Here is a 21,477-nt window from a genome sequence, read left to right as displayed (position 1 = left end):
TAGTAGGTTAACAAAAAACCACTGGGTGGATTTTTATCATTTTAGGGTGGTTGTGTACACACACTGCCAACACACATTTCATTTCAAACAACTTGTAAAAGTGCATGTAGCATCGGATGACCCCTTTAAATATCAGTATTATTCTAAAATGCTTCATTTTCTCTGCTCCATTAGCAGACAACCAATCACATATTGGTATTCTCACTGAATGTTTCTTAATCTACATTTTGTCCAAAAAAAAAAAAAAGGTTTGCTACTTCCCATAATGACCTTTAATGATATTTAAAGGCCTTCACGTATTGTATCCATCAGCCCACATCTGGGAAAAAACTGTTTTTAGTCCTAGTCATCATTGGCTGCGTTCCACTCAACCGCTGGGTCATCATCTAAACGCAAAATCAGGTATGACAACAGCTGGAAGATGTTCTGCCACAGGAGCAGGAACACATAGACGTAGAAGTCGCTGACGTCGATCTGACAGTGATCACCAGCAAAGCTCATCTCGCACACACACTGGAACCTGTTGATCAGATTGCGGCAGAAGCCTCCATTAAGGCAGGGGTCAGATGCACATTCATCCAGCTCCAGCTCGCACCTGTCAAAGAGAATCAGTCATTTAGATGGAGAGAAGACCAGTGAAGGCCATCTCATGGCACATTCCAAAAAGTAGGCAGAAAACCTAGATGATTACATTTTCTGAAAACAGTTTGTAGCTCCCTCCTTCTATACAAGTCTATGGGTTTTTTCCCTTTATTAAATCAGCTGCCACTAATAGTGATTATTAATAGCACACTTCTCTTTGATGAGCTGCACTTTGAAGTGTCATTCATGTCTGTTGTACTAGTACAAATAGTGCAGGACTAGTTATGTGTTCATTCAAGTATTTTAAATAATAATAGCTTTACTATAGCTAGCTTAGACAGAGCCACTAAGATCATTCATAAGGTCATTTTGGCCAAATTTTGAATGCACTCATTCAGAATGGGACATAAAATAGTCCTTAAAGTGAAATGGACTATTACAGTCAACATCTGTGTGTGCTAGGTATTTTTATGCTAATCATATCTTTTTTTAGTATATTTATTTGTATGTGTGTGTGTGTGTGTGTGTGAGTATACATTACCCTTCAAAATGTTTATTTTTTGAAAGAAATTAATCGTTTTATTCATTTAATTGACAATAAAGACATTTATAATGTTACTTAAGATTTCTATTTCAAATAAACGCCTTGCTATTGAGCTTTCTATTCATCAAAGAATCCTGCAAAACAATCATAGCTTCCGCAAAAATATGAAGCAGCACAACTGTTTTCAACACTGATAATAATAAATGTTTCATGAGCACCAAATCAGCATATTAGAATGATTTCTGAATATTTTCAACCTATTCACTGTGGTAACCTCTGTGGGTTCATATTCTTACCACTGTCCAGTGAATCCAGGTAGACAGTCACAATTATGCTCTACAGAAGAGCAATTCCCACCATTGAAGCAACTGTAATTCCATCTCTCATTCCCGCAGAAAGACACAGGAAGTTTAGGGTATCTAGAGAAAAATGCGATAAAAGAAGAACACTTTTTAAAGACGTATTCTTGCTTATGAGTAAGATACTGCAATATAAGCAAGAAAGATTCTAATAGAGAATGTCCGTCTTGTCTGAACTTGATCGTTGGTCTATGCTCAAAGCCATTTGTTAGGACTTTTTTCTTTGCAGAAGCTTCGCATTTAAAGAACTAATAAAATATTTCAATTTAAATAAATATTTCATGTCTTAAAGGGTCATATGATGCGATTTCAATTTTTCCTTTCTCTTTGGAGTGTTACAAGCTCTTGGTGCATAAAGAAGATCTGTAAAGTTGCAAAGACTAAAGTCTCAAATCCAAAGAGATATTCTTTATAAAAGTTAAGAGTCAGCCACGCCTACCTAAAACGCCTCGTTCTAACACGCCCCCACATGTCTACATCACTATGTGGGAAGATTTGCCTAACGTGGAGTCCAGCCCGGGGTCGTCACATGTGGTTGCCGCAAGCTCGCCGGACGCTCCTTCGTCGAATGCGCCGGCCGCGCCATTCTCAAGCCCGCCCGCCGCCGCTCACTCTAGTCCGCGGTGTGGGACGCTTTTTCATTGTGAAAGCGAAACTACTTTGTTTGGACACGACTAGAAATCAGTGGTTAAGTTGTATTTACAACACTGTTCCTGAACAGTTCAACCCAAATATTCAGATGTGTGCAGCACATTTTATGGGGGACTGACTCCTGATCCTGGTAGAGTAGACTACAATGCCGGCTGTTCTGACTCACAGACTGTAAGTACGTTTTTTATATTTAAAGAATTTGCCACTGACGACTCAAACGCGAGTTTTTTGGGCAGCATTGAGTAGCATTTGTTGTTTGTCATTTCTCCGATCACAAATGCAGACATGGTTTTATGTTACGCTCCGGCCTGACAGGGCATCACAGTATGGTGAGGGGCGTAACATTTCCGTCACACTCTTGAGGAATTCGGCCAATCACAAGGCACTGGATAGCTGGCCAATCAGAGCACACCTCGCTTTTCAGAACAATGAGCTTTGTAAAAATCGACGCGTTTCAGAAAGGCGGGGCATAGAGGAGAAACAATAATGTACAGTATGTGGAAAATAATGTGTTTTTTTAACCTTAAACCGCATAAACACATTTCATTACACCAAATAATGTTCTTTTTAGCAACATCATATGACCCCTTTAATTATTTACTGATGTGAAATGGGGATGCAATCACCATGTCAGGGTTTATTCTGCAATAACTACTGGTTGGATGTACATCCCTTACTTATTACTATATGTAACGTGTAACTATGCTTTTTTTAGAGACTTCCAAGAATCACCTTCTAGCCCCCAGTTTGATCATTAATATATATTTTAAGAAGTCAGACTCACGGAAACCTGTTGATATACCATGGAAGCTGTGGAACTCTCTCCCTGAAACAGAAATGAAACATTACATGCATGCACATCTAAGAATGTCAGCATTTCAAGACATTGCTGAAGACTTCATCTCTCGAGATCCATTGCAGTGGTGAGCATAGGAAACATATTCACCTGCAGAAAGGACCCGTCGTGCTTCTTGGACAGAGACATGAGTAATGTTTCAATCCTCTTAGGCATGTTCCGCCATTGCTGCACTTGTGGTGGGCGCATACATCCACCTCCGTTTCACAGCGCCGACCGGTGTAGCCTGCATCACACGAGCACTCGTATCCAGATGAGATCGCTCTGCAGGCTCCGTGAACACATGGGTTTGATGCACAATCATCTACAGTGAATTCACAGCGTTGGCCATCCCAATCAGATGGGCAATGGCATTTGAAAAGGTTGAACAGATCTTCACAAACCCCTTCATTTTGGCAAGGGTCAGGCTCACAGACATTAGATCCCCAGCAGCCGAAGTAGGGAGTACCAGAAGTCCTCAGAAACCGCTCTTCCTGGGGTCTGGGCTGGTTCATCTCCACTTCACTGTAATGTGGCAATGCAAGGCCTCCGATCTCCACCAAACCGAGACAGCCAGCGAAGTTACCCTCCGAATCGGGTCCCAAGCCCCCTAAGATGATGTCCACATCTTCTCGGAGGAAATCCAGATCTCCTGAGGCTGTGAAGGAGACGGAGGGTTTCTCCCAGCGCTCGTCCACAACTATTCTCCATCTGGATGACTGGAGGACTGGCCTGTCCATGCTAAAGTCTGCTTTGTGCCACTGACCATCATTCACCAGGTCCAGGCTGTGGATATATACATAGGAAGTTTGTTTTTCTCCCTGCAGCTCTAAAACCACGTGTCCATCGTGGATGGAAATGGTAATGAACTGAGAATCCCGCTCAGCATGCAGTAGAGTCGCATTCTGCTGCCTGGTACGGAAATGCATTGAAATGCTGCCGAGGTATTGCTGTATTTTTCCATTGCCACGATAGGTGATTATGTGGCTGTCGCTGCGGAGGCTAACATTGACCAAACCTGCAAAGTGGTCAGGAAAAACGCATCAGTGCTCTAGTAATGTAAGCTCTAGTATTTTTTTCTAAAAAAAAAAAACCTAACATGCATACTACTCACAAATAGAAGATTAAAAAAATATATAATCTTTTTGGTCATAGCTCTTTCTATATATATAAACCCAAAATCCTTAGCTGATTCAAAAGTCTCTTTTACATATACGGATACTTCACATCTTATTTGCCTTCACAGTGTTTTACACTTTTTTTTTTACGTAAAAGTTTACTTACTTTAAAATTGGATTAAACTGCTTTTTTTGGCAATGTTTTGTGTATTTAAAGTTTCAGTAATTTTGTTTTATATTTTTGTGTTTTTTAAATGTGTGTACATAGCTATTCATTTTGTATTTCTGTTTTAGTTTTAGTTATATTAGTACAAGTTAAACTAAATTAAAATGAAAAATGTTGCTGTTGCATTTAGCTGAAATAAAGTTTGTTTTATTTTATTTTAGTTACATTTTATTTTTATTTAATTTTTTTTTCTATATGACTCAAGTTAAAATTGAATAATTGAGTCTCGACTTTCTCTCAGTCCCTGTTTTCCAGTTTATTTGGCTTAGAAACATCTTAAAGTTACATTGTCACTTCGTGCAAACTATTACTCAGATGATGTGCAAACTCTTAAAATAAATAAAACAAATTATCTGGCATCCAGGTCATATTGAGAAGGTCAGGACAGGGCCTCAATATTACTCAAAATTATTTAAAATGAGCTAAAACAACAAAAAATTAAGATATTTCCTATTTTCATTCACACTCCAAACAACGTTGTTTTTTTCACACTGAATATATGAGGAAACCTCATTTTAAAAGTCTGATTTTTACATCTGGAAAAGATATGTCAATTAATAAAATCTTATAACTCAATGGGCATATTTATTGGGTACAAATGATGTGAGTTGAAAACAAATTTAAAGTCCTTATCTTTAATCCTTATTCAGCCAATTAGATAAATCAGAGAAGTCATTGGGCCTTTCTGTAGACCTTGGAGTTAAAAAGTTTGAGAATCATTGCAGTAGACTTCCAAGGTTAAAAAGACTGTATCCTCTCAGGTGCTACCTGTTTCAGCAAGCATGAATAAACAGACCCTTATTTTCTTTTTACTTGCATATAGTGTAACCCCTGAACACCATATTCAATCTCTTCCCTGCAACATATGGTTATGTCATTAACATGCTCCAGGACAAGCACACATGGCGTGGCAAATCCAACAAAGGATAATCTTTCAAGGCTTTCATAAATCCCCAGAATAGCTACACATGACAATTATCAATTATATAACTGAACTGAGGATAGGTACCATAGATGCATTAATGCATTGCTTAGACATAATCAACCTTTTCTTTACCGCTTTTAATTAGAAAAATGGTCATAGTTCGGATAAGGACAACAAGTTCATACTTACATTCAAAGCCCTGAGTGTGGGCTTGACACACGGCAGAGGACGGACATGGAGACAGCTCACACCACCTGACCTCCTCACAGCGCTGTCCCGCTGTATTGGGTGGGCAGCTGCACGTGAAATCATCCCACATGGAGTAACACACACCTCCATGCAAGCAGGGATTATTCTACAACAGATACTCACAATCACTAATCACAGTACATACTCTTATTGTAAACATGAAAGATTCATGAAGACAAGCATTATTATTCCAGAATTGTGAACATTGTGCATAATGTAATCATTTGCAATATATGAAAATGTATCATATTTTCATAATTTGTGAAGTTTACAAAATATTCAAACATATTAATTATATTTAGAAAGCTTAGCAAATTAGAAAAAAGTGTATGGTTCAAGTCAAGCATTATTATTCCAGAATTGTGAACATTGTGAATGATGCAATCATTCATAATATATTCATATTTATAATTTTTACAAAATATTTGAAGTTTACAAAATATTCAAACATATTAAACATATTTAGAAAGTTTAGCAAATTGGGGGGAAAAATGTATGGTTTAAGTCAAGCATTATTATTCCAGAATTGTGAACATTGTGAATGATGTAATCAATACAATATATGAAAATATATTTCATAATTCTTGAAGTTTAGAAATTATTCAAACATATTAATCATATTTAGAAAGCTTAGCAAATTAGAAAAAAGTGTATGGTTCAAGTCGAGCATTATTATTCCAGAATTGTGAACATTGTGAATGATGTAAACATTCATAATATATTAATATTTATAATTTTTACAAAATATTTGAAGTTGACAAAATATTCAAACATCACTGTGATGTGACCCCCCTCTCTCTCTCTCTCTCTCACACACACACGCGCGCGCGCACACACGATGCACAAAACTCCGCATTTGAACAGTCAATATCAAATACTTAAACTAATAACAAAACAGTAGCTGATTCAGAAGCGCCAGATTGTCATAGCAAAGTCAGAATGACCTCCTCTCCTAGGTTCATGAAACGGTCGTCCATAAAATGCATTGCTGTTCTGTTGTAAGTGATCTTAAAGATTCCCAACTTGCTAAAGTGCTTTTGCTTTCGCACTGAAACACACAGCGTCTCCCTGACATGCTGCTTCAACACTAACTGCGGTTACTGAAACCACGCCTTCTTTCTTTGCGTGAACATTTGGGCGGCATTATGCTAATATTTCCACATAGTGAGGTAGATATGTGGGGGCGTGTTAGAGCGAGACGTTTTAGGGGGGCGTGGCAGAGTCTTAACTTTGATAAAGAATATCTCTTTGGTTTTGAGACTTTAGTCTTTGCAACTTCAGGGATCTTATCTATGCACAATCAGCTTGTAACACTCCAAAGAGAAAGGAAAACTTGAAATCGCATCATATGACCTCTTTAAACATATTTAGAAAGTTTAGCAAATTGGAAAAAATGTATGGTTTAAGTCAAGCATTATTATTCCAGAATTGTGAACATTGTAAATGATGTAAACATTCATAATATTTGATTATTCATCAGATCATTCATAATAGATTGAAATATTCAAGCATACAAATATTGTTGCTGATAATGTGATTGCAAAGTTTAATTGATAGAGTGCTAATTGCTGAATATCTGATGCACTTTTTATGTCAATCAGACCAACCTTTCCTGTCATTTGGGCATTTCTTGGCCAGAATAACATGCAAACTGAACAACATTTTATACCAGTACCATATTCATGGATCTGTAAATGCTTACAGTGCAGGAGTCGTCGCCAGTACAGCCACGTGTGACTTTCATCAAGCTCTGGAGCCGGTAGGAGCTCGCCGGGACACTGACGGGGTAGAACTGCAGGCGTCTGCTGTTTATACGGAGGTCTTGGACACAGCCCTTAAAGTAGCCGCCGAAGGCTAGCGATGCACGGCGGTCCGGTAAACCCCCCACATACACCACATCTCCAGCCTGGACCAGCACACTGCGGATGGGGATGCGGCCTTGGCTCTTAGCAGACATAAACAGGGACAGGGATTCTGGCTCCACAAGCACAGTTATGAGATGAAAGTGACCATCACTGACTGTTTCCGTTCCTAGCAGGCTTTCAAAGTTGTTGATTTGAACTTTGACCTTTCCATCCTCTAACCAGACACGCAGATACTGACTGGTGGTGTTGGAGAGGACCAGGAGCAAGCCCTGTGAGCGGCGCGTGCGGACGAACATGGACACGGTGTTACTGTCACCTGGATCGTCTTCCACTGTGAACACAGCATAGCTCTCCAGATCTTCACTTCCAAACCTTGCAGCTACATACTCTGATAATACAAAGTGAACAGCAGTGTAAGAGAAAGGTACAATACAATACAATAATTTTTCTGCTTTTTACACAATTACTTATTAAATCAACAAAAATGTATATACTACAACAATAAAGACATAATATGCATTATAAATATTTTGAATATTATGAATAGTATTATCAACAACAATAACAACAACAACAACAACAACAACAAAATATGTGCAATTTTAAAAAATATGTGACAAAGTCAAATATAACAAAATTGAATATTTCTAAATATGGAGTTATTATTATTACTATTATTAATAGTAGTAGTAGTCGGTGTAGTAGTAATATCAAACAAAATAGTATGTAATAATTCATATATAGAAATTCATCACATTTTTCATAATTTTTTTAATTATATATTCAAAGATATTCAACATATTTAGAAAGTTTCGCCATTTTTTTGGTTCAAGTCAAGCATTATTATTCCAGAATTGTGAATTCTCATTCATATAAGAATAATTTCAAACCAAATAGAATGTTTCCAAATATAGTTAGAATTTTTTATATTATTCCAAATATCATTATTATTATTAATAATAAATCTAAATAAAATGTGACAGTCAAATATAACAAAATTTAATGTTTTATTATTATCATGATTATTATTATAATATGTTTTATTACATATATATTATTTTATTATTGTTGTTGTTGATGTAATACAATGCATACAATAACATGCCATTGTAATAATAATAATTCAATAAATATGCTGGGTTGTCCACCCATTCCTAACAGAATTTGTTTTGCTCTCTGACACTGAACATAAGATACGTCTCAAATAAATCACTGGGGGTTTCTTTCTTAACAGGATCTGCATGGATTAAATACGCCTGTTACACTCTAAAAAATGCTGGGTTAAATACAACCCAGTGCTGGGTAAAATAGGGACAAACCCAGCAATTGGGTTGTTTTGACCCAGCTGTTGGGTTACTACCCAGAAGGTTGGGTTAAACATTTAACCCAACCACTGGGTCAAAACAACCCAATTGCTGGGTTTGTCCCTATTTTACCCAGCACTGGGTTGTATTTAACCCAGCATTTTTTTAGAGTGTAACATCACGTTTCTTTAAGCCACAGTTCAGGTGGGATTGGTTTTAACCCTCCCTTGGCAGTCGGTTTGCTTTTGTGTGAGTGTATGTCTGGGTGTTTGTGGATGCCTGTTTTCTTTAGCACTCTAATCTCATTGTATGTCTCTGCACTAAATTTAACCCTCTAAGGGGCACTACATTTAGATTCTCGCTAAGCAGTTTTATCAATGACATTGTTGTAGAGATAATGGCGACCAGGAAAGATGAATGCTCATTCTAAATTATTTAAAATTCTATCTTGGTTTAATCAGAAATAGGCTACTTTAAATAGTAAAATTAAAAAAAAGAAAGAAAAAGCAGACCTCTCAAGCACAAGATGTCATGAAGAAGTTTGTGTTGTTTTAAATGATAACCCAATAGATATATTTTTCTATATAAAGAAGGCTTTGGACATTTTCAGGTTGTCAAACCTTAGTGGATCAAGTTCAGTTAATGTGATGAACTACAGGTGCAGTTGCTCTGTTAGGACACCTGTGTGAACTTGAGGAGAGCATCTTCATATCTACCAAAAATCATTGCGACACTGAAAAAGCCACTGCAAAATGGCTCAAAAAGCGATGTTATATTTCTGTATTTTTACACTCTTTTTACATCTGCGGTTCCATGGAATCTTTCTATTGGACAAAAGGTTCTTTACAGTGGAAAAGGAGTTCTTTAGAAAATAAAATGTTCTTCACACTAAGAAAAAAATGTTAGTTTAAGAATTGTTCACTGAAAGGTTCTTTGGGGAACCAAAAATGGTTCTTCTATGGCATCACTGTGAAAACCCCTTTAGAACATTTTGTTTTAAAGGTATTGGAATTTGTTTGCAGATGACACTTGGTTTGATATTTTGAATCTACTGCAATGGCATTCAGACATTTTTGAATGTGACTTAAAGAGATAGTTTCTAAAAAATACTATGGAAGTCAATGGCTACCAGCAATTGTTCAGTTACCGACATTCTTTAAAAAATTTTATTTTGTGTTCAACAGAAGAAAGAAACCCATACAGTTTTGGAACCACTTGAGGTTGAGTAAAGGATGTCAGAATTTTTATTTTTGGATGAGCTATCCCTTTAAGGGTCTAAATCCATAATTCTGTTCATTCTATATGCAAACTAACCCAAGTAGTATAATGTAAGAGCAATCATACCATCTAAACAGTGCTCGCCCTCATAAGGCCGATGACATTCGCAGCTAAAGCTTCTCCATCCAGTCTTAACACATCTGCCTCTGTTCTGGCATGGGTTTTCCTTGCAGCGGTCCCAGTCACTGCAGCCCTGTTTCACATTAAGTTGCTTAGCAGGACTCCTCAGCCCCAGTCCGGGCACCACGATGCGTGAATCCAACCACACATCCCTCATACATCCCAAAAGGCCTGAAGCAGTCTCATTCTCTCCTCTTCCACCTATGTAGAGATTCTGGATCACAGTTAACTCAGACAGACCTGAACCCAGTTCGGGCTCTGCTCGATCAATCTGTACTTCCATATGACACATGTCCTCAAGGCAAGAAGGGTCTGTAAGACTCAGCCCGAGCATGTTGTTGCGCAGCGAGGCCTTGACCGTGTGCCAGTGGCCATCAGAGACCATCGGCGGAAGCTCTAGAAAAACGCTTTCAGTGTCCTGGGCTCGCTGCAATGTATGCCGTACTCTTCCATTCACTAACTCCAGCATAAGAAACTGATCTTCAACATGGCACTGGAGCAGAGTGGCCGCTGCCTGCAACGTGCGGAAACTCAGAGTGACATTCAAAGGTTCGAAAGCTTTAGTGAGTTTGGTTTGGACCTGCATGAATCCACTTTCTTCAAAGGAGAAGGCGGTGGACGTCTGGCATTTTGTTCCAGTGAAACCCTCAGGGCAGATGCAGCTGTATCGATGCCGTCCTTTGTCCAGGTACGGATAGCAAGTGGCACCGTTCTGGCACCAGTGACGTTCACAGCCGAGCAGGATTACCGTGCAGTATGGCCCTCCATAGAGGTGTCCATTATAGCTCATTTGGGAACAGTGACATTTGTATTGTCCATCCTGATTTTCGCACACGCCACCGTTCATGCACGGGTTCATATCACAACCATTAATATTCTCCTCACTGCGGACTCCTGAGGCAGAGAAGACACAAGTTTCAAGACTTTTTACAGTGTTATGAACCTCACTGACAAATATTAGTTAAAGGGATAGTTCACCAAAAAAATGAAAATTCTGTCATTAATTACTCACCCTCATGTCTTTTCAAACTTGTAAGACCTTCATTCATCATCATAACACAAATTAAGGTATTTTTGGAGCTATCCCTTTAAGGGTCTAAATCCATAATTCTGTTCATTCTATATGCAAACTAACCCAAGTAGTATAATGTAAGAGCAATCATACCATCTAAACAGTGCTCGCCCTCATAAGGCCGATGACATTCGCAGCTAAAGCTTCTCCATCCAGTCTTAACACATCTGCCTCTGTTCTGGCATGGGTTTTCCTTGCAGCGGTCCCAGTCACTGCAGCCCTGTTTCACATTAAGTTGCTTAGCAGGACTCCTCAGCCCCAGTCCGGGCACCACGATGCGTGAATCCAACCACACATCCCTCATACATCCCAAAAGGCCTGAAGCAGTCTCATTCTCTCCTCTTCCACCTATATAGAGATTCTGGATCACAGTTAACTCAGACAGACCTGAACCCAGTTCGGGCTCTGCTCGATCAATCTGTACTTCCATATGACACATGTCCTCAAGGCAAGAAGGGTCTGTAAGACTCAGCCCGAGCATGTTGTTGCGCAGCGAGGCCTTGACCGTGTGCCAGTGGCCATCAGAGACCATCGGCGGAAGCTCTAGAAAAACGCTTTCAGTGTCCTGGGCTCGCTGCAATGTATGCCGTACTCTTCCATTCACTAACTCCAGCATAAGAAACTGATCTTCAACATGGCACTGGAGCAGAGTGGCCGCTGCCTGCAACGTGCGGAAACTCAGAGTGACATTCAAAGGTTCGAAAGCTTTAGTGAGTTTGGTTTGGACCTGCATGAATCCACTTTCTTCAAAGGAGAAGGCGGTGGACGTCTGGCATTTTGTTCCAGTGAAACCCTCAGGGCAGATGCAGCTGTATCGATGCCGTCCTTTGTCCAGGTACGGATAGCAAGTGGCACCGTTCTGGCACCAGTGACGTTCACAGCCGAGCAGGATTACCGTGCAGTATGGCCCTCCATAGAGGTGTCCATTATAGCTCATTTGGGAACAGTGACATTTGTATTGTCCATCCTGATTTTCACACACGCCACCGTTCATGCACGGGTTCATATCACAACCATTAATATTCTCCTCACTGCGGACTCCTGAGGCAGAGAAGACACAAGTTTCAAGACTTTTTACAGTGTTATGAACCTCACTGACAAATATTAGTTAAAGGGATAGTTCACCAAAAAAATGAAAATTCTGTCATTAATTACTCACCCTCATGTCTTTTCAAACTTGTAAGACCTTCATTCATCATCATAACACAAATTAAGGTATTTTTGGTGAAATCCGAGAGCTTTCTGACACTGCATAGACAGCAATGCAACTAAAACGTTCCCAGGCCCAGAAAGGTAGAAATAGTTAAAATTGTTAAAATAGTCCATGTAACTTCAGTTGTTCAACCTTTATTCTATTAAGTTACGAGAATACTTTTTGTGCGCACAGAAAACAAAAATAGCGACTTTTTTCAACAATTTCTTCTCTTCTGTGTCAGTCTTCGCCACACTTTCACAACAGAACCATGACGCTTGTGTGTGGTGCTGCTGATGCAGGAGCCGGCGTTCTGACGTAGAAAAAGCATGTGCTGCGTCTTGTTTACAAGCAGAGGAATGCACACGCATGCGTCGTGGTACTGTCGTGAACACGCATCGAAGACTGACACGGAAGAGAAGAAATTGTTTTAAAAAATCTCTATTTTTGTTGTCTTTGTGCACAAAAAGTATTCTCGTAGCTTCATAAATTATGGTTGAACCACTGATGTCACATGGACTACGTTTCTGGGCCTTTAACGTGGTAGTTGCGTTGCTGTCTATGCAGGGTCAGAAAGCTCTTGGATTTCATCAAAAATATCTTAAATTGTGTTCCGAAGATGAACGAAGGTCCTACAGGTTTAGGGTGAGTAATTAATGACAGAATTTTCATTTTTGAGCGAACTAACCCTTTAACTTTATATCTGTCTAAGAGATCACATTCACTCAAAAATGAAAATTCTGTCATTTACTCATCCTCGTGTCATTCCAAACCTGTATTACTTTCTTTTGTGGAACACACACACACACACACAAAAACTGCAAATTTTTTGTCCATGCAATGAAAGTCAGTGAGGACCAAAATAACACCAGACTCTACTGACTTTCATTGTATGGACAAAAACATTGAGACATTTTTCAAACTATCATCTTTCGTGTTCTACAAAAGGAAGAAGTCATGCTGGTTTGGAATGACATGAGGATGAATAAATCACGAAATCAGTTTTTTTTCAATTGCATATGTTTTTGATCATATCAATTTGAGTGAAATGTTTAAAACAATCAACAATAATTTCATAGTATGTGGTATGTTCTTCTTAAAAACTTTTTTTAAATATTAAACATCATGTATTTACAATGTCAAGTTTGTTGGTGTGGGTCCAACTAGCTAGCTGCAGAATATGCTCAGTTTGTTCACTGATGATGAACATGCACATTTCTAATGTAATCCATAAGTATGCCACAAGATAACGAGCGTCTTATAATCCGAAAAACAACTGTGTTTTGTTATTTGTATACAAAGGCAAAATAAGTGACCTGTTCAAAACACCACCGCATGTTTATTCTCAAAGGTAAGACTGGAACTGGAAAATAAGTCACTATTTGCAGTTCGCCACGGGCCATTTTGTGGTCGTTTGTCAACGCACTCCTGTTCTGGAGGGGCCCTGTGGGCGCATGACATAATGGGGGGGCCGTAAGGGGTAACGTTAGTTTACTTCAGCGTTGCATTGTCCTTTTTCGCACGGCGCTGGATTTTGGAATCGTGTGTTTGAATGCGTTTATTTCGTTGTGCCATTCTCCTCGACCCAGTTCAAAACTGCAAGCCAGATGTAATCGTATATGGGACTGTCAGTTCTTCTCTCTGTGTGAAGTTACAGGCTGCATGTCACTGACTCCACAGATCAGTTCATGCGGGTGACACAATAAGACCGAGCTGGTAAATGCATGATCGATATAAATAAATAAGTTAGTCTTAGTTTAAGCCAGTATTTGATTATTGTTTTGATCGTTTTGTAAAGCAACATTTCGACTTTAAAATGAACCAGAATCCATTCGGATGTACTTAACACAAATGTGACATTTATTTGTATTTACACTTTACTTTTTCAAAGTTTTGACGTTATATTTTCATTATAATGTATGTTAAAGTTAACAAAATAATAATAATATGTACTTTTTAAAATAAAAATGTGTACTATATCTTGATTAAACTTATTTATATATATATATATGTGTGTGTGTGTATATATCTTAAGTTTCTCAGCAGTGTCCCTACTTTTTGTCAGCGGCATCAGATACATAGGAAAAAAAAAAAAGATGATATCAGAGTCTGTTCTTCAAAAATTCTTTGGGATTTTTAGATAATTTGCCTTATTTAAGAAAGTTGTATTAGTAGTAAAACCACAAAATGGCAATGAAATACAAATGAGATGCAAAATATGGTTTTGTCAGCACTGTAAACTCAACTCCATCAGATTTCCTTCAGTAGATGGAGACAGTAGACGGCGTGAAACCACTATGTACTCTCAATTCATTCTTAAAGCGGTGGAATGACTAGATTTATCGATATTTACAATAAATTACATGACAGCACACATTTTTATTTAACAGTGTTCACATAATGGTTAAAAATGAAAACATAATCAAAGACTCCGCAATAGAAGAAGCAGGAGCGTGTACTCAAACATAATACAATAACATGTTGAACAGACTGATGCAAAAACACTGTTCATTAGGGATGCACCGATATGACAATTTTGGCATATACCGATAACCGATAATTCTTTATTTTTGAAAGCCGATAACCGATATGTTGGCCGATAAATCTATATCCAAATTTTTACATACTTTTTGAGAGCCTGATTACAAAAAAGGTCTCATCATTAAAAGCCACATCCCAAACACTTCAACATAAGCAACAAAAAAATTCACAACGTTTTATTATAATAATGTTCTCATTAGAATGTTATATACACGACATTCCCAATCATAGTTATTAATGTTGTGCACTGCTGTTTGAGCTGCATGCGCTGAGCTAGAGATGATCACAGGTAAACTGAAGCGCTCTTTTAACTTAACCAAACGCATTCTATATGAGATAAATCAGATATATATCAAATAAACACAATATTACAACGTACAATTGCACAAAAGGCTACAAACGAACAGCGTGCATCTGAAGTGTCTCTGAAGGAAATAATGCATTATTTATCGGTTTTAAGATATCGGCCAAATTTTCTTATCGGGCCGATACCGATTACAGAAAAAATTAGCATTTATCGGCCGATACCGATATGGTGGCCGATATATCGTGCATCAATGTTTGTATAAACATGTATGACTCTTTTTCAGTGGAATCTTTGTGTTGGAAACCCTAAACATGAAGAAGAAAGTCAATGCACCTCAGCAGACAAAAGTGAAAGATATCAGCAGCAAAGAAACAGCATCTGATGCTAGCAGCGATGCGGATGTGGCCATTAAAGATTCCTCACAGGAAAAGAGGCATCTGATAATATCCCAAACTGATGGCTGTTTCTTGAAGTTCTTGAACGAAGACCGGCAGAAGCTGCCATCGTTCTGTGACATAACTCTCACGGTCTGTGGCCAGATGTATCGTGCCCACAAGGTGGTTTTGGCTTTTGGCAGTGGCTATTTTCATGCCAAATTCAGCGAAAACGCTGAACTGCACCATGTTACCATTGATAACATCGAGGTCTCCATCTTTGGACATTTGCTCAACTTCCTGTACACGTCTGAATTTGACGTTTCAGAAAGCCAGATTCCTGCTTTGGCCGAGGCTGCCTGTTTTCTGGAGATGATGGAAGCTGTAAATCTTTTAGCGAAGCGGGCGACACCAGCTCATGCTGATGAAGAAAGTGATGTTCAGCAGGTTCCACTGGAGACTCCAGATGTCCAGGCTTCAGCAGGAGCTCAATGCTCTTTTTGCAGTCGTACCTTCTGCTACAAGAAGTCTCTGGAGAATCACCTGGCTAAGTCGCACAGCGCTGGCTGCCAAGTTGAGGACGAGCAAAACATGGCAAGCACATCTGCGGTCACTACCCGCAGATCGGCCCGTCAGAGGAGGACCCCTGCTAAATTCGAGAGCGAAAATGGCCAGGTCCTGGCTGGAAAATCTGGTCAAAAAACTCCAACGCATGATGCCGCCGCTTTTGAGGAGGAGGAAAGTGAGGAAGAGCAACAGTATGAGCAAAGTAGTAAAGAGGGGCGAGAGGAAATGGTCGAGGAGGTAGAATGTGAAGACGGTGAGAAGCAAGAGGAGGAACATGAGGCTGTAGAGCAGGCTGAAGCCCAGAAGGAGGCCGAACCGACATCCAGCCGTGCTGTTGAGGAGCACAGCCAAGCCACGGAGCTCACCGCTCACGTGTTTCCAGAAGGACTGGCTCCCGTTATGATCCAGAGCGCTAACAAGAAGACTCTCAAGTGTCCCAAATGTGACAAGACCTTTGATCGCATAGGTGAGAGCTATAATGTGAAGGCTGACGGATGGATCAGTTACACGACCAGCATTTTGTCTTATTTGTTTATTTATTAAAAAGTATATTAATAATGAAGTTCATACACTACCAAAAGTCTGGGGTCAATTTTTCAATGTTTTCGAAAAGTCTCTTGTGCTCACCAGGGCAGCATTTATTTGATCAAAAATACAGTAAAAACTATTTAATTTTTTTTTTTTAAATACAATTTATTTCTGTGGATTTGCAGCATCATTACTCCAGTCTTCAGTGTCACATGATCCTTCAGAAATCATTCTAATATGCTGATTTGCTGCTCAAGAAATATTTATTATTATTATCTATGGTGAAAATAGTTGTGCTGCTTAATATTTTTGCCAAACCCATGATATTTTTTCATGAGTTTTTGATAAAAGGAAAGTTTAAAAGAACAGCATTTATTTGAAATAGAAATATTTTGTAACAATGATATAAACTTAATTTAATCAAACTTAATTTTAAATAATTTAATGTGTAACGGTTTTTTCCAAAAAACAAACAAAAAAATCTTACTGTCCCCAAGCATTTGAACATACATGCTAAGACCTGAATACACCTGTTCAACGATGAGCATGTTTTTATTTCTGTGTTAAAATTAATTTTGATATTTTTGGGGCATAAGGTCAAAAATGTCGTGTTGCATCTGTCCTGAAATCATAAGGAAGGAAACACCTTTAAAATAATTACATTGCTGAAAAGAAAACTTTATTAAGCAGTTTGGCTTAAACTTTTATTATTATTTCTTACAAAAAAATGAAATAAATGCTGTTTTTTTTTATTGTGGCCGTAATGGCATTTATCAAGAGTTTGTACAGTTACAGTTGTCTCTGTCTGAGTCATTGCTTTGCTTTTTCCTCATTTTGTAGGTAAATATGAGAGTCACACCAGAGTACACACGGGAGAAAAACCTTTCCAGTGTGACATCTGTTTCCAGTGCTACTCCACCAAATCAAACCTCACTGTGCACAAGAAGAAACATGACAGTGATTCGCCCGTGAAGAGGAAAGAGCACAAGTGTCCCTTCTGCAACAAGCTTCATGCCAGCAAGAAGACTCTCAGCAGACATGTCAAGAGGTGAGTGAGGATTCAACTAAACCTGTCCAGAACATATCCAGCTCATATTCCACACAGAAAAGAAAGAAATATGAAAATGTCATTTTGCATTTAGAAAATCGAGCCTATTTTATTGATTAAGATTGCTTTTGCATTGCAACGTTAATTTCATTAGCTTGTTTCTCAATAGTATGATGCAAAAAATGTATACTTAAATTTATAAGATACTGGCAAACTAGTTACAAATATTTCCATTTCAAGCAAAGCAAGTGATTAAATTCTCCTGCTCCATTTCCAATCACATATATGTGATGAGCCAGTTTGAATAGAGAAAGTGTCTCATTCTCCTGTTTTGTGACATTACGTGTACTGCAGTGAGCATCGACAAAAGAAAGAAAAGCTAAGAATTATCTGAGGCGGTCAGACACAACATTATAGCCAGGCATGGACACTCTCAAGGCTACAAGCACATCTCCAGAGAACCTGATGTTCCTTGTTCTGTACATAATGTTATCAAGAAGTTTCATGGCAGTGTAGACAGCCTCACCAGATGTGAAGGGAATGCAGTGCGCCCCCAACTTTAATAATCATCAATGAGATAATCAGCATTTAAAAAAAACTTAAAAGTACAACATATGAAAACACGGTCTTTAAAATAGGCTTTTCCCCCGTGTAAAATATCATTTTGGTTTTCTGTCAAGTTAAAGCAATGTCAGGATCATACCATCTTTGGAGTGAGTATTACTTTGTAGAACACAAAAGAAATTTTTTTAAAGAATGTTGGTAGCCAAACAATTTGTTTCCTTTCTTCCATTATATTTTTTGACCATACACTAGAAGTCATTGGGAACCAAAACTGTTTTGTGTGGTTTGTTTTGGTTTGTAATGACATGAGGACGAGTAAATGATGACAGAATGTTTATTTTTAGGTGAACTTTCCCTTTAAGAGATGGCATTTATGTACTCTGCGTCTACTAAATTAATAAATGGAACATTTTCACAAACTGTGATTATGCCTTTCCACAGTTATTAACATTTTAAATTTAGTAAATCTAAAGTTTTTGTATATTTTATTTTATATTTTTGATTTAATACACAATTGTTATACCGTACTGTGCGTTATATTACTTTACTTACTATATTACATTATATTACTTAAATTTGATGTCTCTTTCTGTTCTGACTGCCATATTAAATTAGTCTATATTTGTCCTCTTTTGGAAAGCTGTGGAAACGCTATCATGGATTTCTTACGGGTTTGGAACAACACAAGGGTGAGTAATTAATGACAGAATTTTCATTTTTGGGTGAACTAACCCTTTAAGATGAAACATGATCTGAGAGAATATGTACAGATGAATAGTTAAGCAAGCAACATATAAAACTTAAATCAGGAATATACACATCTTTACTAGTTGTGTTTTCCTTGAAATACATTACCATTCAAAAGTTCAGGATCTTTTTGTTTTTGAAAATCTCTTCTGCTCACCAACGCTGCATTTATTTGATCAAAAATACAGTAAAAACTGTAATATTGTAAACATTAATACAACTTAAAATAACCGTTTACTATTTGAATATACTGTATTTTAAAATGTAATTTGTAATGCAAAGCTGAATTTTCAGTCTTCAGTGTCACATGATCCTTCAGAAATCATTTGGTGCTCAATTACTAATACTGGTTCTTATTATTATCAATGTTGAAAACGTTTTTTCCTGCTAATTTTTTGTGTGTGTGTGTGTGTGTGTGTGTGTGGAAACAACCGCATTCATTTGAAATAGAAACGTTTTGTAACAACATAAATGTTTAGTTTAATTTAATGCTGTCTTGATCAATATAAGTATTATTCTTTCTAAAAAAAAAAGTACTAACCCCAAACATTTGAACAAGATTAAAAGTAATGGGACAGAACATGACATGCGATAGTGTTGTTTATTACTGTTGCTGTTTTGTTTCAGGCTTCACCTTCGCGTTCATCATGAGGACAAGCGCTATGAATGTGACGAATGTGGCAAAACGTTCATCCGCCACGATCATCTAAAGAAACACAAAAAAATTCACACAGGTATTTTTCAGATTCAAATTCAAGTTGCATTTTTGTTTGTCGTCTCAGAAAACCCATATATACATTATGAATAAATGAAATACATTTTAACATGCTATATCATATGCCAAGTTAATTCAAGGTAGCATAACTGTTGGACAGCCATCATGTCAGGAGTGCTTCTGTTATGCTTTAAATGTCTATATGGAGGACTAGCTTTTAAAATTTAGATTTAAAGGGGTCATGAACTGAGAAATCAAAATCCTCTTGATCTTTTGACATATAAGAGGCACTGTACTCGTTAGTCTAAAATCAGCTTATATTGAAGCCAATCTGCGAAAAAACGACAGCTTGTGGAATGTGCCACTTTATGATGTAATAGTGTGGCTAAACCCCGCCTCCGGAGAAGATGATCAACGCCTGCTTCTACAGCACTTCCTGTTTAGTCCCGCCCACTGATTCGTAATGCCGCACCACACAAGTGTGAGTAACTGTTTTTATTACATGGTCACTATTGCTTTTGTCTGTTATTACAGATCGTTTATATGTGCTGAGTATTTATGCGTTTTTAACCTAAATCACAGCAGTGTCCATCTGTGAAGGATGTAGCTGTCAAACACACAGCTGTTAGCCAATCATAGCAGTGGGCGTTTACTTCCGAGTCGACAATCTGCCACGCCTAATCAAACAGAGCGTTCAACAGCAGAAAATTGCCTAATACTTCTAAATTATGATGTTTTTTGATGCACAATTTAATAACATTATCAGTGGACCTCAGAGAACAGTACAAAATAATAAAAAAGGCAGTTCATGACCCCTTTAAAAAGATAGTTTACCCAAAAGTGAAAATTCGGGTTGCTCACCCTTATGTCGTTCAAAACCTGTATGAAAAAAATACACTTTGAAGAATGTTGGTAACCAAACAGGTTTCCATTGTCTGGTCAAAAATAGTCAATGTGGACCAAAACTTTGGTTACTAAAATTTTCGGTTACTAAAATTTTCATTTTTGAGTGGACTATCCCTTTAAGGCAAAAAAACTGTAAAATCCACCTAGAGAGTTGTTAATAGTTCAGTATTAGACTCTCCATATGAGATGCTTCATCCTTCTCATGACTGCTTAATGTGTTCAAAAAGTGCATTAAAGTGCATGTACTGTATAAGAAGTCTTGTAACATTTGTGTGTGTGTGTGTGTGTAGGGGAGAGAGCACACCAGTGTGAAGAGTGTGGAAAATGCTTCCGACGTGCTGATCACCTGACTGTCCATTATAAAAGCATTCACCTGGGAGAGAAGATCTGGCGAAGGTATACCAAAATCGATTTCAGAAACAAAAAGACACATTGGGTCTCATTCTGTAAGCATGCGTACGCACAAATTTGTGAGTGAAGTTTACATACAAACATGTTCACCAACAAATCATGATTCACCTTAAACTTTCATTCTAAAATTTACTCTTAAATTTACAAAAAAAAAAGGAACTGAAACCACACATATAAAAAAAACATGCATTCTGCCTTATACACTGAACAAAATTATAAGCGCAACACTTTTGTTTTTGCCCCCATTTTTCATGAGCTGAACTCAAAGATCTAAGACGTTTTCTATGTACACAAAAGGCCTATTTCTCTCAAATATTGTTCACAAATCTGTCTAAATCTGTGTTAGTGAGCACTTCTCCTTTGCCGAGATAATCCATCTACCTCACAGGTGTGGCATATCAAGATGCTGATTAGACAGCATGATTATTGCACAGGTGTGCCTTAGGCTG

At 37.9% G+C, this 21,477-nt stretch overlaps 2 protein-coding genes across 2 annotated transcripts in view; one reads left to right on the top strand and one right to left on the bottom strand.

Moving 5' to 3' along the window:
* Positions 1 to 78: 78 nt before the first annotated feature.
* On the bottom strand, positions 79 to 10,965 carry LOC107559376 (protein crumbs homolog 1-like). The gene is made up of 7 exons (XM_016243170.1): positions 10,003 to 10,965; positions 7,192 to 7,742; positions 5,430 to 5,595; positions 3,083 to 3,989; positions 2,921 to 2,962; positions 1,423 to 1,545; positions 79 to 595 (listed from the first exon to the last, which is right to left on the bottom strand). Exons 1-7 carry the CDS (start codon positions 10,913 to 10,915, stop codon positions 343 to 345), a joined length of 2,955 nt encoding a protein of 984 aa, XP_016098656.1. The 5' UTR covers positions 10,916 to 10,965; the 3' UTR covers positions 79 to 342.
* Positions 10,966 to 13,569: 2,604 nt separating this feature from the next.
* Positions 13,570 to 21,477, top strand: part of LOC107559347 (zinc finger and BTB domain-containing protein 41-like) — an 11,844-nt gene continuing 3,936 nt past the window's right edge. The window contains exons 1-6 of the mRNA XM_016243131.1: positions 13,570 to 13,671; positions 15,452 to 16,575; positions 17,478 to 17,685; positions 18,890 to 18,920; positions 19,592 to 19,730; positions 20,908 to 21,013. Of these exons, the coding sequence (XP_016098617.1) occupies positions 15,480 to 16,575; positions 17,478 to 17,685; positions 18,890 to 18,920; positions 19,592 to 19,730; positions 20,908 to 21,013 (1,580 nt within the window). The 5' untranslated portion in view covers positions 13,570 to 13,671; positions 15,452 to 15,479. The remainder of the gene's footprint in view (positions 13,672 to 15,451; positions 16,576 to 17,477; positions 17,686 to 18,889; positions 18,921 to 19,591; positions 19,731 to 20,907; positions 21,014 to 21,477) is intronic.

This window comes from Sinocyclocheilus grahami, unplaced genomic scaffold (genome assembly GCF_001515645.1).
Source record: "Sinocyclocheilus grahami isolate Dianchi unplaced genomic scaffold, SAMN03320097.WGS_v1.1 scaffold682.1, whole genome shotgun sequence".
NCBI lineage: Eukaryota > Metazoa > Chordata > Actinopteri > Cypriniformes > Cyprinidae > Sinocyclocheilus > Sinocyclocheilus grahami.
Note: the sequence above shows the minus strand (reverse complement) of the source record. Positions and strands in the feature narration are given on the sequence as shown.